At 33.3% G+C, this 17906-nt stretch overlaps 1 protein-coding gene across 12 annotated transcripts in view; it reads right to left on the bottom strand.

The window, feature by feature from the left end:
• The window catches only part of PCDH7 (protocadherin 7), a 402683-nt gene that overhangs the window by 210320 nt on the left and 174457 nt on the right, over window positions 1-17906 (bottom strand). For 4 of the 12 annotated variants that reach the window (XM_074322169.1, XM_074322177.1, XM_074322180.1 and 1 more), the window contains one exon: window positions 5861-5969. The exons of 1 other annotated variant lie outside the window; for it this stretch is intronic. In XM_074322169.1, the coding sequence (XP_074178270.1) occupies window positions 5861-5969 (109 nt within the window). Of the gene's footprint in view, window positions 1-5752; window positions 5970-17906 lie in introns of all 12 variants that reach the window. 7 more of the 12 variants (XM_019733855.2, XM_019733859.2, XM_074322191.1 and 4 more) reach the window with 2 other exon arrangements.

Below are 17906 nucleotides of genomic sequence, written 5' to 3'. Positions count from 1 at the left end.
CTTTGAATGAAACAAAAGGCACAGAGAGTTGGATTGATTTGAGGCCAGAGGATAGAATCCTTCCTTCCCCTCGTTTTAGATCCTAGATAGGTTTAAAGATCACTGCTCCTGGGCGTCACTCTCTGGTACACCACAAAACTGAGAAATTCACTGGAAAGTATTCAAGGTCAGAATATCACTGGTACCAGTAATTTTAGGATGCTATCGTTGTGAGACTAAACATTTTATGACACTTCTACAGTTAAGCCATTGTGTTATGTCAGATCTACCTAGTTAATAATAATCACGATTATTTGTCATTATTACTTAAATAATAGTAGTAAATTTATCACCAATTAATATAATAAAATTATTATGGCTCTTATTTTTTATTTATAAATTATCAGGGGCTATTATCTTATTTTGTTTCTTCCACAATCCCGTGATTTATTATTGAAGAAAGTGGGGTTAAAGAGATCAGAAAATTACACCCCTAATAAGAGGAGAAACTGGGATTCAAACTGATGTCATTAGATTTCAAAGCCTGTTTTCTTAAACCACTATACTCTATCCACAATCTGGCCTCTTCTCCAGGACAATATCTTCTGTACATTCTTTTAGATCATTCTGCTCATTTTACTGGAAAGCTGCTGTAGCACACATTTGGACTGACTGAAACCCTGCTCAGCGACAATCTCTAATTACTTTTTCTCTCCAATCATTATGAAGAAGTAGCAGCGAATGGGGATTTCCTGAAGTGGGGACATGGGGACTTCTTGGGAATACTTGGGGGGTATAGAGCCATTTCACAGATGGCTGGAAAAGTAGAAAACACAGCCTCAATCAGAAACTGGCAACTAGAGAAACATGAAGCGCGGAACTGTGAAAATGAATCCTTTGCAAGGAACGTTAGTCTCTTCCTACAGAAAAAAATGTGCAGGCCATTTGTTTGAGGTATTAGGCTTATGCCATTAACAAGTGTATGAGCATCTTTGGAAAGATGGAAGAGGCAGCCTTGATGCATAATTAAATCTAAATGAAAACAGCACAAGGCAAACAGTGATGAGACGACAGTACCTTACAGCTGACTGCTGAAAACTGGTTAGGCGGGAGAGAAGTAGTGACAGACAGAGTCCTTTAATCTCACACAAAGATATGAGTTTAGTCTCCATTCTCATTACCTTTAGTCATAAAAAAATGGCGGTTCACTTTCAAATAATATTTCAAATAGACAGTCATTTATTTCTGAAAACAATGTGAAAACTCCATGGCAGATACAAAATGGGTTCGCGGTGGACTGTACCATGTTTCAACCTTTAAGGACAAGTGATTTAAACACTTTTGAAAGCATGTGGAGTCAGGAGAATGAATAAAACAACAATGAACTCTAGCTTATAGAAGTCTGGAAAAGTAAGAAAGTTTGGAAGCAGGAAATTAAAAAATATTAATGCATACAAATCAAAATTCTTTTCATTATGAGAGAGAATCAAAAGGCACAAAATTATTTAGGCATTTAGAGTAGCCAAATTTCTGACCTCATTAAACTTTTTAAAATGTGTGTTATGGAACAATTTCTATTTTCCTATTTTAATTTATTTCTATGTTATACTATTTGCAAGTTTACCTAGAGAAAATACATAGTTTTCTACTTGTTGTTCACTGCTAATCTGACCAAAGTTTATATTGTCAAGCAAAAAAGTAAATGTGCTTATTCTATTGTGAGATCACTTAATCATAATTAATGTTTATGAAGGGCATTGTACCCATGGCCAGATCACATCTATAGATGACTTGTATAGTGTGATGTGAGAGAGATTCCAAAACTGTCTCCTCCAGTGGCCTCTGTGGTGCCAACCTTTCCCCCCATCTGGCTAGAAATCACACCATTGTACTAAGTCCACTTCTTTGATTTATGTAATACATGAACAATCTACTATTAGAATGCATGTATGGTATGTGGATTGCAAGGAAGGCCCCAGAATTCCTTCTGCTCTGCCCATATTAACATATGTTAGCAAATTCACTCACCATCTCACAAAGAGACCCAAAGGTCTTTTTCTGTTCTGGAGAGTAAAAAAATATATAAGAAAAATTGGATGTAAAGAGAGAATCACAGATTGTTGAATCTGGTTCTAGAGTTAATTTAGTTAATTGCCTTACAGACGATCAGAAGCAGACTCAGAAGGAGTAAGTGACCTACCCATTCTAATAGCAAAATCGAGATTAGAGGTCAAGTGGGGCATTTTTCATATTTGAGCTATTAAACATTATATCTGATCAAGAGATACATAGCAAAGACAAGCCAGGATTGTCCTATATTGCAAATAGGATTCAGCAGGGACTTTGGGAAAAGTAAATAGACCATGGTGTGATGGCAGGGGCCAAGATAATTACTGACAATAGACCTAAAGAAAGTGTTAAATACCACTCCAAGAGAAAATATGAAGATTCCTGCATAATTAAGAGGAGCGCAAGCTCTTGCACAGCCCTCAATTTGATGGTGTTTCTAAGCCTAATGTTTGATTTTCACTTGAATTATCAATTCATTACAGTAGATTTCAAAGTTTTCCAACATTTTTCATTATCAAATTTTTTATCATTATTCAACTTCCCATCATGAACCCTGTATTTTAAAATATTTCATTCCATTAAATGTATTGTAATAAACAACCATTTCCCCAGTCTTAATCAAAGGATCAACATGAAATAATCACAATATTGATAACACTTAATTAAAGGAAAGAGAACTAGATTAGTGATCGTTTTCATGACTAAATGTATAATTCATAAGGGTTTTCTTAAAATATTTTTAATGGTATATTTACCATTATTTCTTTCCAGAAACTCATGAAATGTACATACCCCAGATTTGGAGTCATCAAAATGGTGGGTCTTATTCTAATTATTAGACTCAGGTTTTAAGAAATTATATTTATTGTTATTCTTACTTTGTATTTTTTTCCTAAGCTAATAAGAGAATAAAACCTTACCTGTCATCTGTCAAGAATGTGGGTTAGAATATAAGGTAAAGTTTGTTATGAAAATAAATAACCCACAGATCCTCCTAATGAACTTTTGTTTATCATGCTAAAGTATATAAGAGAGATAAAGGCTTTTGTAAAACATAAAGGCATTCCACTGCCTATTAACTTAAATTTTCCTGTGTTTAGTTATGTCCTTAATACAGCATCTGTGACAATTTATTTTTATCATTCACTGTGCCAACTTATACCCAGTTTGTATTATGACATTAGAGTGTTATGTATTATTACACTGAAAATTATCTTCTAAATTTTACAATGAAAGTTAATCCAAAAAAGAGTTATGACTACATTATTTCACACAGGTTAAAATTCAGGGAAAATATTTGAGGTAATAATAATTAGGAACTAGGACAGCATCCAAAATGGTATTTTCATGGAAAATTCAATACAAATCCTGATTAAAACCTAACCAAGCAAAACACTGCCGATTACCTGGATTCCAATTAAATGTGACAAATGAATACTTGACAGGTTTCAATTCCAATTCTATTTATGTCAGAATGACCCATTAATATTGAAAATGAAATTACCAGAATTCAAGCAATACGACTGGACTTTACAACTAGATATTAATGTGAAAACTTGAACCCAACCAAACTCTTCTTCAAATGTCAACTGCTACATTTGGATCACCCAAAGTGAATCACATCTCCTTCTGTTATCACCTATAGATCAGGGCTAACATGAGTCACAGATAGCAGATGAGAAATGGTTATATAAACTCTGAATTTCAAGTGTCAGTCACACTATGAAATCAGAAAAAAAATCAGTTATATTATGACGGTCTTCACTGCTGCCAAAACTCAAAACATGCTTATAATAAATAACTAAAAGCCTTCTTTGGGAAATGTTTCTTAGTAAACTTTTTTGTCTCTTAACAAGCTCATCTGTTCAGTTTTCCATGACATATATGTTCCCTAAAAAGTAACCAGAAGTAAGTGATTGTCATATATAATTATGCTTATTATTTATCATTTCTTTCTTATTTTAAAGGCAATGAATCCCCTTAAACTGAAATAAAAACATTAAAATGTAATTATAATGTCAATAATACAAAGTTTTTTTTTCTGTTAATACAGCTGACGTCCAAAAATTAATTATACATTATGATATTTATAGTGTGACAAGTATTTTAAAAACACAGTTAAAATTATATGATATCATCAAAAGGTAATCACAAATACAGTAATGCCCTTAAGTTAATCCTGCCTTCCTAGGTGTGTGTGTATGTATGCATGTGTGCTTATAAAATATTACAGTATTTTAAATGTAATTTTTACTTTTGTGCCAAGCATTTCAAACATATTTGCCCTAAATATATATTCATCAGCATTGCAATTCATATCAAATCTTTCACTTATTTAAAAAATACTAAAGTTAATTCTTAAAAGCCATATCAAACTCCCATCCACATAAGCACACACTGCCATACACACAGATAAGCATGCCTTTATAGCCATAAGGCAAAATGCCATTTAAACTCTGGATAATTATTCAAGAGGGACTGTCAATCAGCAGACCCCGATCACCCAGACAACAATATGGAAAATGATTATGTAACATTGTTTAGTTTAGCAATAATTTCATTTGGGGTCACTTATGATATACTACTCTCTAATATTGAATATTCATAGGTAAATTTTAATATTTATAGGAAAATTTTCAGGGGAAAAAAAACAGTTTCTCCTGCATTAATATGCTCTATTTGCATATCATCACTAAAGAAACTGATACGTTACAAAAAGTTAGAATGTCTTATTTCACTTAGGGGATGGGATGGTGAAAGACACGTATTTTGAGTTATCACTGGAGATAAAATGTGCGTAATTCCCCTTCCTTCTCCTACATTTAATCTCTATTTATATTTGAAAAAACAACAAACTTAATAAGGACTTCACCATTCCATTATTAGATACAAACTCATTCCTCCGGCATTTACTTATAACTTGAAAAAAAAAAAAGAAAAAATCACCTAATTGTCTTTGGGAACATAAACAAATGTGTAAAGTTTGTAAGTACCATTTGCAATCTACTTTTATAACTTAAACGAAAATGTATAGAAGGCCAATTGAGATAATTATCAGAATCATCTCACAACAGGATAAGAATATGAACTACTATCATTTGCTTTCATCCGGTTCCCTTACACAAAAATGAGAAAAACCTTACACTTAAGCAAGGGGGGAGTTCTAACACCATTTACAATATCTTTTCGAGAACCAGATAATAATGCTCTCCTTCTCTGACTCCATTTCAGCTATCACTTGAAAGGAAAGGTTTGAAAAATGCTTTTCTAAATACTAAGAAGAGTCGAGCAAAGTGTGCTTATTGTCATTTCCTTTCACTAAGGCTGGACAGTTGCAATTGAAGAAATAGTTGCATGACAAAAATGAACAGAAGAAAACAATAACACAAGACCTTTCTTGAGCTGCTATTGTTTAGGTATTATGCACTCATTTAGTTTGTTTCATAACAGGTACTACTCTTATTTGTAAATGTGTTTGGGTTTGACAGGCTGTTTTAAAATGATGGTGCAAGTTTGATGAATTTTATCTATACAGTTATGTTCCTTTATTTGGCCTTTCTGTACTTTAGCAAATATTTATTATTTCAAATAAAATAGTTTTAGTGTCAGCTATTTTACTTTGGTTTTAGACTGACCTTCACGAGTCTACTATATTAGGGCTCACTAGCGTGATTATGTGTGTGGATGTTGTGTTTGCCCCTACCATTTTCCATATGCTCTGCCTCACCAACACTGCCATCCGGCGTGGTCCTTTCATAGTTGTCCTCTGGGAGTGGAAGGGCACCCAGTCTTGGCCCTGATGAACTCTTACTGCTTGGTGTTTCTGACTCCTCCAGCCCGCTGTCATAGCAACTCTGCAGTGACCCCTGATGTGGGTCCTGAGGCTGACTCACAACAGAAAACGTCACTCTACGAAATGGCTGTAAAAGAAAAGATTCTGAATGTCACTAAGATATAAGATTATAAATGATCTTATTAAAAATACACAAATTACACACATTACGGTCTATTGACAACTACTGCAATACAAAATGCTTACATATAATATGTGGACATCTGTTTGGTTAATTCTGTATTATCTGAGGCAGTGTCTAGAACTTAGATTTTATTATGGAAAAACTGACAAGTCCCTTTCTCGAACAGAGATAAGAAAACAGCAATTTCACTAAAACACCCATCTAAATCTATGTTAGTTCCACATACTCAATCGTTTATTTATTCTGTAGTCTTCACTTCAAATATGCTTTTCATAAATAGACTGTCTATAAAAATAAGGATCAGTGATTTGGGAAAGCAATAAATATTGAACTAATCCATTATAAGAAGACTTCATTTTTAAATACCTTTTCCATATAACATAATGGTTTTAAAATGAGTGTCCAAGAAGTTGACTTGAACTATTAAATGTACAGCTAAAAATTAGGAATTTTGAGAGTGCTAGGAAATAGGGATATATTACTTAATTCATATTAAAAATATTACCTATTGACCTTGAAATTTTAAGCGTAGTGTTGAAATAATAGATAAAAGTTTCCTTAACCAGAGAATAGAAAATAAACTTAAAAAGTTTAATTGTATATGCTTTAAGAACTGCTGAATTTTATTGTGAAATCATTTAAAGCACATTCTCTTCTTTATAATGTTTTGCTGAATTGGGACTGCAATATTTTAAAACGATTATAAAATATTTCTAGTATAAAGAACATACACGTCATGGGCCCATATTTGCTGACAATAAACTCTATAGACACATCTTTATTTAATGAATAATTCTCATTTTTCTTTACAGTGGTATGTTTGTGATATTTACCTTATATCTAAAGAAATATAGAAATCAATTTGTATTTGCCATGCTTTATTTCATTTGTATATTTTCTTTTTCCCCCCATTTATCAATTCCAGATGACTACAAAATATGATTCATTTTATGTCTTCAGTCTCACCTTGGAAACAAGACCATTGACAGTCTTTTAAAACCACATTGTCCTGCATACAGAAGATGCTCAGTAAATACTACTGAACAATGATATTTTAATGATAATGTTGAATTTAAGAAAAAACACCAAGGGTCATGGAGGCATATTTTCACTTCAAGATAGAGCAATGTGTTTAAAATATCACACACACACATATATATATATATATGTGTGTATATATATATATATATACATGTATGTATATATATATATATATGTATGTATATATATATATATATATATGTGTGTGTATATATATATATATATATATATATATATATATATATAGAGAGAGAGAGAGAGAGAGACAGAGAGAGAGAGAGAGAGAGAGAGAGAGAGAGAGAGAGAGAGAGAGAGAGAGAGAGAGAGAGAGAGAGAGAGAGAGAGAGAGAGAGAGAGAGAGGAGAGTCAAACTCTCAATCAATCACATCTATCAAAAAAAAAAAAAAAAAATAAAAAAAAAAAAAAAAAAATAAAAAAAAATAATATATATATATACAAAACAAAAAAAAAAAAAAAAATAAAAAATTAAGAGACAGACACAGTGTTTTTTTTATTTTGATAAAAAGAAAAAAAAAGAGGTGGTGGTGGTAGTAATAATATAATGATCATGATGCTGCTAAAACCACAAAAGAAAAGAGAGGGGAGAGGAGCTAGAGGATGGGCTATTTAAAAAATGAAAAAATGAAAAAATGAATTTTTTTTTTTTTTCTTAATAATAAATATAATAAATATATATATATATATTTTTTTTTTTTTTTTTTATATTTTTATTATAAATATTTTAATCTTTTTGAATTATTTTTATTTATTTATTAAATTTAAATAATGAAGAAAAAAAAAAAAAAAAAAAAAATTAAAATACCAATAGGTGTACTAAAATATACTTGGATTCATGAATGCTTCTTTTTTTTTTTTTTTTTTTTTTTTTTTTTTTTTCAAAATAAAATGAAAAAATGAATGAAAACAAAGAGTATCACACTTTAGATCACAAAAGATCCCATCTATCATTTCTATCTGCATTTTAAAATATGCCATTAGAATTTTACAGTATAATACCAACATTATATGACTATCCTTTCAACTTTATTTTGATCATTTTTAATAAATAAGATTCTTATGTCAAAGTTTTCTAAGTTGGTAATGTGAACCAAATTAGTATAGAATCCTGAAGGCTGAATTCTGCAAGAGTTGAGCTTTAGTTTCAGTAGTAAATAAGACATGCAAATTTAGATAGATGATGGAGAGATATAGATGATAGAGAGAGAGAGAGAGAGAGAGAGAGAGAGATAAAGATAGACAAGCATTTATGTGCAATCCTTCATCACCAGGCTGTGTCTATTGAAAAGGCAGGTTTCATAATAGAACTTATGATGCAGAATTCATATTATTTATATATTCCAGAAATATTGAATAAACCAGAAATGTAAAGCAGTGTGTCAACACTGTGACAGAGAGAATGAGTTTACGTTATGCATGTAACTGTCACTTTGTTACTTACTGATATTCTGAAGTAGAGCAGTTTAAGTAGTGATTCTTAAACCTAGATGTGCCTTAGAACGGCCCAGAGCACTTGTGAAAAAACATATTACCAATATCAGTCCCACAACGAAATCAGTGGATAGTAGTAGTTCATAAGATCCCCTCAGTTGATGAAGAGGCACAGAGAGGAAGGAGAAACCCTACAATTGAAAGAATATCTGGAAAGAGGTCAAAAACACCAAACTGTTGTAGGAAACCAACTGGTCCCCTAAGTGTCCATAGAGTTTCCCTGGAGAGTCATTAGAACCATGGTTCCATTTTGAAAATCAAAAATGCAGACATGAAGGTATCTACTGACCTGGGGTAGCTGAGCTTTGTATTTTTCTGTCTACGGTAATAAATGATGTCATGTCCTAGAAAAGCACATTGGTCTTTCTAAAAGAAGAAAAAGCAGAAGAGCTAAGAAGAGTATCAGCCTAGCTCTTTGAAACTTTGAAGACAGGCTCAGAAATTGAATAAGTAATGCAAGAGAGGTCTCCAAGAAAATCATTCCAAAAAATGGAGTGGGATATGTGAGAAACTTATATACAGGAGGAAGAAGAAATCAAAGACTTTATTTAGGCCAATGAATGACCTACCATGTTTCTCCGAAAATAAGACATAGCTGAACAATCCGCTCTAATGTGTCTTTTGGAGGAAAAGTTAATATAAGATCCGGTATTATATTACATTATGTTATATTATATTATATTATATTGTATATTATACCTGGTCTTATAGTGAAATAAGACCAGGTCTTATATTAATTTTTGCTTCAAAAGATGCATTAGTCATGATTGTCCAGCTAGGTCTTATTTTCAGAGAAACACAGTAATTAAAAGGATAAAGCTGAACACACGATCTGGCAATTCCTTACTAAAAAGGAGAAGAAATGTTGAAGCCTAAGGATTATGCTAAGAAGGGATGACCTATGAAGAAATACTAATGAGAATCGGCAGCAAGGCCATTGGAGCGGGCCTGTGTGACTGATTGGATTCAGTCATTACTTCACTATACCCACATTTGTTTTGTAAACACTATGGGGTTCAAGGATGTTCCAACAATGATTCTACACATTTAAGAAACTAAATATCTTACAGCCATATAAAAACAGACAAAATATAATATGAGCAAGTTTCCAATAAAATAAAAGTATGAAAAGGATGACACAAAACCTGCTTGGGAACGGAGAGAAGGCATTACAAAGGAAGGATTTGTGGGTTGAGACCTCTAAATGAAGATTGATAGGTAATATATACTTGAAGGCTGATTATAGATTCCATATTTATGGCCAGCAGCAAAGGATGAAAAAGAGGGTGGGTAAAAAAAAAAAGGTCACTTTTGAAACTCAGAAGCCAAGGAAACCCATCATTCCTGGAAAGAAAGAAAATCCTATATGATCAAAGGCATTGAGAAGTGACAAAGACTGCATTCTACCTTATATCCTTTGGATTCATCAATAAGAAGGTCACTGTGGTTACGAAATCTCTAAATGCTGGAGAACAATTCTAGGAGATTAAACCAAAGGAGTAAAAGAAGTATATGGAAAAATGGAGAAAGCGGGGATAGATCGCTAATTTGAGAAATACGACATATGAGAGAAGGAGAGTCACAGTTAAAAGAAAAAGACTGGGTTAAGAATTTAATTTATTTATCTCTCTCTCTTTTTTGTTTTTGTCTTTCATCATTGTGTTGAAAACATTTTGCTTTAATATTTGAAGATGCAAGCCAAAAGGAATGTCTTATAACATAAGGTAGTTGGGGAATGAAAGAAATTAGAGAAGATAAGTAAACTAAATAGAATTAAGAGAGAAATTAAAATAAAATTACAAAGGCAAGGTAAAAAGTAAAACATGTTGAGGAACCTCATAATGGTGTGTGTGTGTGTGTGTGTGTGTGTGTGCATGCGCACGCACTCACGTGCACAATTACATTTAATGAGAAAAAAATAGTGTATTAGAAATAACAGTAAAAGAAAAAGATTCTATTCCAAGCAAGCCTATTGATTCCCTACTGACCTCAGACAAGTTAGCTGACCCTTGGTTCTTACACATTAGGCTCAGGGTCTGTAAAACAGAGCTAATAATACTTGCCCCTTACTAACTTAAATTTACTGAGAAATAATGAGATGGTTTATAAAGAAAAAAGCCTTAAGCTCCCTCAAAGACATGTACTGTAAAAGGTATTATACCTCTGGCAATAGCTATACAGCTATATAACTAGAACTATCTCCCATTATGTTTTAGGTTTTTTGTTGTTGTTTTTTTAAATTAAAAATACATTACTGGCCCAGTAATTCACAATGCTTCTAGACAGAACTTTAAAACATCACATCAAATTTCAAACCTAATTCTCCTAGCAATGTGTTGTTTTTATTGTTTTAAATGCAAGTTGTTTGTAAAAAAATATATACATACACTAACAAATTTTTCAAAAACCATTTGAATCTAATCAGTTTTTAATCATGAACATTTCTATATTCTATTATTTTAGAATGGCATTTATCAACTAGTTTTTGACTCCATTATGATACAATGGAGACATTCACTTCAAGACACACTCTACTATAGGGACTGCCCAGATATTTTGGAGGTTGTTACAAATATATTAAAAGGTAACTCCAGATAATATACAATCCCTGGAGCACTGGATGTACCACCATTGGCATCCCAATCCCCAGCAGATGGAACTGCATTATAGTTGACATTGTTTTAAATTACACATAGACTGGGAACCAGCATCTCCATTCTTAAAATAATTCTACTCATTTGATTTTCTAGAAATTTAGAGGTCACGTGGGAAGTGAGCTAAGGTATTAATAGAGAGGTCCTCTGCCTTCGATTCTTGCCCGCATGCTGTGGGTGGCCCTGAGGATGGCTGCCTATTTGTATCCTCTCCTCATTGGAAATTCTGGTGAGCCCAAGGTGAAGGACGTGTGATTATAGCAATAATTTCCTTCTAAAAATGAAACTCATAGCCTTAAAAGCACAAGCATAGCAAATAACAATGTTTTAAGGTGTCCCATGGGTGTACAATGTAACATAGTCAATAAAATAATTTTCTCATTAATATGTTTTATTATTTTTTTCTAGAAAAAAAATGAACAGATGCTAAATCCAGTATCCTGCTGAACTTGGGATCAGGAGAAAGGCAGCCCACTTAGATGAGAAGGGGCATTAAAATATATCTGGATTTCCGAAATAAGGCTTGTGTTCTAATGACAATATATCGAGGCATTCATGAAAGGCAAATATGGTGAGCATTTGATTGTTATTTATTTATTTATTTATTTTTGTAAAACTGCATCTCCATAATTGATAATGTAAATTACCAAAGAGTAAACCTAAATCTAGTCAATATAACACATTTAGAGGTCAATTCACATATGGACTAGCAGCCAGATCTCATCCTGCTCTTATTCAGAGGGTTCATGGAAAGTTAAATCCACACATTTCAAATTCATTAGAGGACTAAAACTGTTTTCCAAAACGTGCTTTTTTAAATAATATCTAAAAAACCGATGTACAACTGAATTGCAACTATGATAACTGCCTCATTTTTTATTTTATCTTGCAAGTATTCATTTAATTGTTTTTATTAATTTTAGAGAACCATAGAATCACCTTTCTTTTTTAAAAGTACTGATATAATAACATGTACTATTTACAATCCTCACCAGTCAGGAGATTAAATTTGAAATTAACATCAATATGCTATTCTGTTTCCAGAATACAATCATTGCCAAATATGTATAACATTTCCAAGTTCTACCTATTAAAAAAAGTCACTAATTCCCTTTATAGTTTTTAAGAAAAGCAATAGAGACCAGATGTATATTCAAAAATATATGAATATACCTTTATTTTTATCCATTATTAATTGTTAGATTAAAAGGTAAACATCACATCATAAAAGCAAATACTACGTCCCATAATCAGATATACTTTAAAATGTTTGGTTAGGTTAGCAAAATCTTCTAAGTTACAATAAAAATGGATTGCTTTCTCTGATAGGGCAGTGGCTAATTTTAAAAAAGGAAAAAGAAAAGAGTTGAACTTTGGGGATATCATAGTATACACAATACTTACAGTAAAAGAGAAAACATAACACTGGGCAGGAGTGCAGAAACTTTCCCCTTGGAGTCCATTTTTCATAACCTAGCGACACTGCCTTTCTGGGGATTTTATTTGCAAGAGGATGGGACCCTAAGGATGCCACTGGAAAGAACTTCCGGTTAAATCTCCTTCCCCTACTGAGTTACTGCTCAGTGTCTTACAGACAACTTTATTGGGAACTTGAAGGCTGCACCTTTCTTTTTGGCTTCAGTAATTTCTCCATAAATCTCCTTATCTGGAACTTACATACAGCTGTCTCGGTCACATCAATTATTTCTGAATGGGCTGAGAAGGCTTTTTTATTTTTTCCAATTCACTTAGTTATGTCCATCAAAGAGACTTCTAATGACTTTCTTTGTCAGTCATAAAGCACCAGAACAGTCATGGTACAGAACACTGCAGTACTATAAGGAGAGTTGCATTTTATTTTTAAAGAGGAGCTACCTAAGACTGTGAGTTCTTCACTTGCAAATGAACCGGTACTTGATTACTCTGCAAACATTTTCAACCGGTGTCAGTGGCTACTGAACAAACATATCTAGGATTCCATAGTGCATTAGTTGGAATATGTCTGGCAGAACCTTCAAACAAACTTTAATCAGGTCTTTTAACTTTTTAGGGTTGTCTTCCTACTTCAAACAGACTTTCTTTCTTTCAAGTCAATAGCAGATGAAAGGATATTAAAAGGAAACATGTTGAGACATTTGGGTTAATTAATCAAAAACACTCATTTGAGGAATGAGAAGTTAAATAACTGCATTTATTTCTTTTGACTTGTATGCAATTATATTTTGACATATTTGTCCATATTTGTACTTCAGAAACTAAGAATGCAGGTCATATTTTATAGTTCTCAGTCCAGTAAATCACAACTATTAAATGTTGTAAAAGAACAACGATGACAGTATTAAAATAGTAGCTACTATGTGCCAGGAAAGTGCTGTTCATTTTACTTATGTTTTCATTTCTCTTCATGTCATCCCTACATGGTTCATGTTAATATTCTGATTTTGCAAATGAGCAAATAATAAAGATTTTCAATATTTAAACTACTGCAAGAATTACTCTAGTCTAAAAAATACAAATGGGTTTCTTATTTTCCCCCTAATACACAATGTCAGGAAAAAAGAAGAGTCAAAGCTTAAAATTTTTATTAAATATATGCAAACATTTTTTTTCTGAAAAATTTTAAAATAGGTATTCTGCTCTAAAACACAAATTCTGTGCTCTCTATATTGTGGACATAATTGTTTGATCCATTTTCTGCTCTTTTTGCAAAATTCTATTAAACTTAGTCAGGATTGGAAAACTCTTTCTGTAAAGAGCCAGAAAGGTGATATTTTAGGCTGTCATGCGGGGAGTCATGCGGGGTCTCTGCTCCCGCTCCCCACATAAGAATGCAGGATGTGGCCAGTCCCAAAAGGAACACCCACGGAGCGATAGGTAGGGGAGTCATACTACTATATTCTCACTGGTGGCTGGGTTGGAGAAACAGGAAGCAGGAGCCACATTTCACTACCTTCACTGCGCCACTTGTAGGCTCAGCGACCATCTTCTTGCTAGCCCCCATTTTCTGCTAGCATAGCACAGCAGTTATATTAGTGGCCAATGGCTCACTGGTTACAGCTGACGGCCAACTAACCACAGCTGATGGCCATCCAATCACAGTTGATGGCCATTTACTACCCGAGCCAGCAGCTTTCTATGTGAGGCCGAGAGCCTGGAAACTGCTTTCTGGGGCTCAGTCCCCACATAGGCTTTGTAGGTTACATAGATCTCTGCCACAAATACTCAGCTCTGCTGTGATAAAGGAAAACCAGTCACCAAAGATACATAAGGGAATGAGTATGGGCATGTTCCCATAAAACTTTATAGAAACAAAAATTTGAATTTCTTATAATTCTCACACTCCATGAAATGTTGTGTAAATTTTTTTCAACCATATGAAATTGTAAAAATCAAATGGAAAAAATACTACTTTTCCTTTGTATTAATATTTTTAAACATTATTGTGGATTGTTCAACTAGTATGTGTAAGTTCTTATAAACATTATATCCATATAGAATAATGGATATGTAATGTATAATATATAATGTGTTTATCCAGTATACCCGTTTCAATGACAGTACTTATAAATAGTTTATATTCAATTGTCATTCATTAATGTATTTTGATATTTTGTGACCCTTTTGGAAATAACTCTGAACTGTGGAATCTAGAGTACTGGTCTGCTATTAAGTGTGAAATCTGAAAAATATTAATCTTTCAGCTTTAGCTCCTCAACTTTTAAATGAAGGAGTTATAGTCCATGATATTTAACATTCTTTCCAATTCTTTACTTCTCTGAACCTGTGAGAAGGCAGGTGTGTTAGATCAGGGAATAAATGGTTGAAGTCGATGATTTTAAAGTTGATGTTGCCCACCCATTAAGAAATTCCTTAGTACACTGTGTGCAAATATTAATGCATCTTGGAACGCATTTACCCATCAAACAAAGATCATGAACAAAAATATGCATAATAATCAAACATTTTCATCAATTACCTTAAAGAAAACTACAAAGATGGTGCGATTCCCTAGGGTTTAACATCTTTATAAAAAAATAAAGACATTCTCTGGGATATCAGCACCATAGGATATGTGCCTCTAAATCTTCCCTATCCTCTGAAACCACCTCTTTTGTGATTCCTTCTTTGACTCAACCACATAAAAGTATTAATTGAGTTCTAACTGTGTGCTGGAGGCTGTGAGATCTCATTCATTTCTCAAATGTATGATTCTAATAGCAGAGGTTAGCAAGGTTGGTATGAAAAAGAATGGTGAAAGCACGCTGGGCCATGATTGGATTTCACTCCCCAATTCATTTTAGATCCTACATATTCCCTTGCAAGTTTCTATGTTTACATGCACAGAGAAACAGGAGGGCAGAGGGAGTTATAGTTAGGAAAAGAGAATATTGACAGGCAACTAATGAGAAAAAGACTATCTTCACAATGACATTCAATCCAACAAAGATTTATTAAACACTTGCTTTGTTCCTACCAGTGCACCGAAAAATCTACATGCTGCAAAGTCAGGCATTAAGCTACGTTGGGCAAGTGTAGATTAATCATACAAAAGCACTCACAGAATACAAGCAAAGGTTTCTTCTTTTTTTTTTTTTCTTTTTGCTATTGTGATAACCATCAAAAGCTCAGTTCACCTGCCGTTCAGTTGCTTTGCATGACTACGCTGCTCTCTGAGTTCCAGAAGCAGCTGAACCAGTTCGATAAACCCATGTCTTAAACTACACAGCTGGAGTGAGTCTGCAGCAGTTCAAGAGAGCAATTCTGAAAAACCAAGTGGAACTCCTATAGGACTGCCCAGGTTTCCAACTACTAAAACACAAAAAATGAACAAATAAATACCAAGGACAAAAAATAACCTTTTAAAAGCTGCCTCCTAAAATACACAGAAGCTTAGAAGCACAGACAGAAAAGAAGCCTGCCTCACAAGCGCCGGAATCAGTTCTTCCATACTGAAATGAATGAAAATGAAACGTGCATTTTAGGATCCACTCCAACGAAACTCCAGATTTATTTCTTTTTTTATCTTTTTTTTTTTTTTTCCTAGACATTTCATCCGAACTGCACCTGGTGAAATCTGTTCGAGAAACGACATACATTTAAAAGCATACAGTCTATGGAATGGAAGTTTGTGTCCTTAAGCAGCTTTCCCAGGTCGGGTTGAATTAAAATGTCTGACAGGAATCAGGACAGGCAAATGGAGTAAGGCTCTGAAGTGTGTCCTAAGTAATTAATGACTAAACTGAGTTGAAGCCTAACTTGTGAGCCAGAATCTTCTGCTATACAGGTAAACCCAGGTGAACCCATTTTCTCTGCCATCCCTGACTCACTTATTTTACCTTACTTATCTGCACATTATTAAAAAGAAAAGTTACCAGGTACCTTAAGGAAAAATGTATTCAATGTCCAGTATATGCTGATTTTCATTCCTTAGTACAAGTCAAAAGACTTCAGAAAAATCAGTGAAAGTGGGAGTGATGGGCAGAAAATGGACCCAAATGATATCCACATCCTAAACCCTGGGTCCTGCGAATAGGTGACTTTACATAAAAAGAGGAATTTAACTGCAGATAGAATTTGCTAATCAGCTGACTTTAAAATAGGGAGATTATGTTAGATAATCTGGGTGACCTAATGTAATTACAAGAGTTCTTTGAAGAAAGAGGAAGGGGCCGAATGGCAAGGAAGGCCAGTGGACTCTAGAAATTATTAAAGGCTAGGAAGGAAGCATATATTCGTCTACAGCTTCCAGGATAAACACTACCTTCCCAACACCTCGATTTTAGCTCAGAGAGACTGATTTTGGATTTCTGACCTCAAAAACTATAACGTAACAAATTAGCATAGTTTTAAGCCATTCAAGTTCTTGGTGATTTGTTGTAGCAGCAATAGGAAACTTATACAGTGGACCATGAAGCAAGCACGAGGTGTGGTGGGGAGAAAAAGAAACATAAAGTAATTTGGTGTAGGCTTCACATTTATGAAAGAGGTTAGAGTCATTCTTCAAATTTAAACTAGTGTATCATTTCTGGATCACCTAACTGGAAGGCATTGAGAACTAGCATGTAATTCTAACAATTGTACTTATTTCATAAAACAACTATATTGTGTTGCTTATTTTATGTCAAAAGGGTATACTAAGTATAAAAATGTTAAAATAATCTTTATAACCTTGTTTTGACATTTATTATTCCTTTAATATAATGAAAAGATGAATAACAAACAAAACGAAAAAGGAAATAGAACTACGTCTCTGCTCATCTATCCATGTGGGGAAAACCACTTCAAATTTATATTTCAGTCCTCTCTTAGCAGATAAAACTGATATTGTATTTGGGGAAACCCATGGACTTTCAAATCAGGAAACAAGAATTTATTTTCTTGACATGAGTTACATATAAGTTGAATAAACTTGAGCCACTGACTGAATTCTTTTGAGCCACACTCATCTTTTGTAAACATAAATGATAATCTCTGCATTTTAACGATGAAATGAAGACCTAATTTGATCTTATAAGTGTAACAGATTTTATGTTATAGGGTGTTCTATAACTGATAATGGCAAATTGAGCCCAAAATTGTGTCTTTGGGACAAAGATTTAGGGAGCTGATATGGGCATTAAACAAATAAAATCATGAATTCTTCCCACCACATGAGCATGAAAAAAAAAAAAAAAAA

Source organism: Rhinolophus sinicus, linkage group LG02 (assembly GCF_036562045.2).
Source record: "Rhinolophus sinicus isolate RSC01 linkage group LG02, ASM3656204v1, whole genome shotgun sequence".
Classification (NCBI taxonomy): Eukaryota; Metazoa; Chordata; class Mammalia; order Chiroptera; family Rhinolophidae; genus Rhinolophus; species Rhinolophus sinicus.
This window is presented reverse-complemented; position numbering and strand designations above follow the sequence as displayed.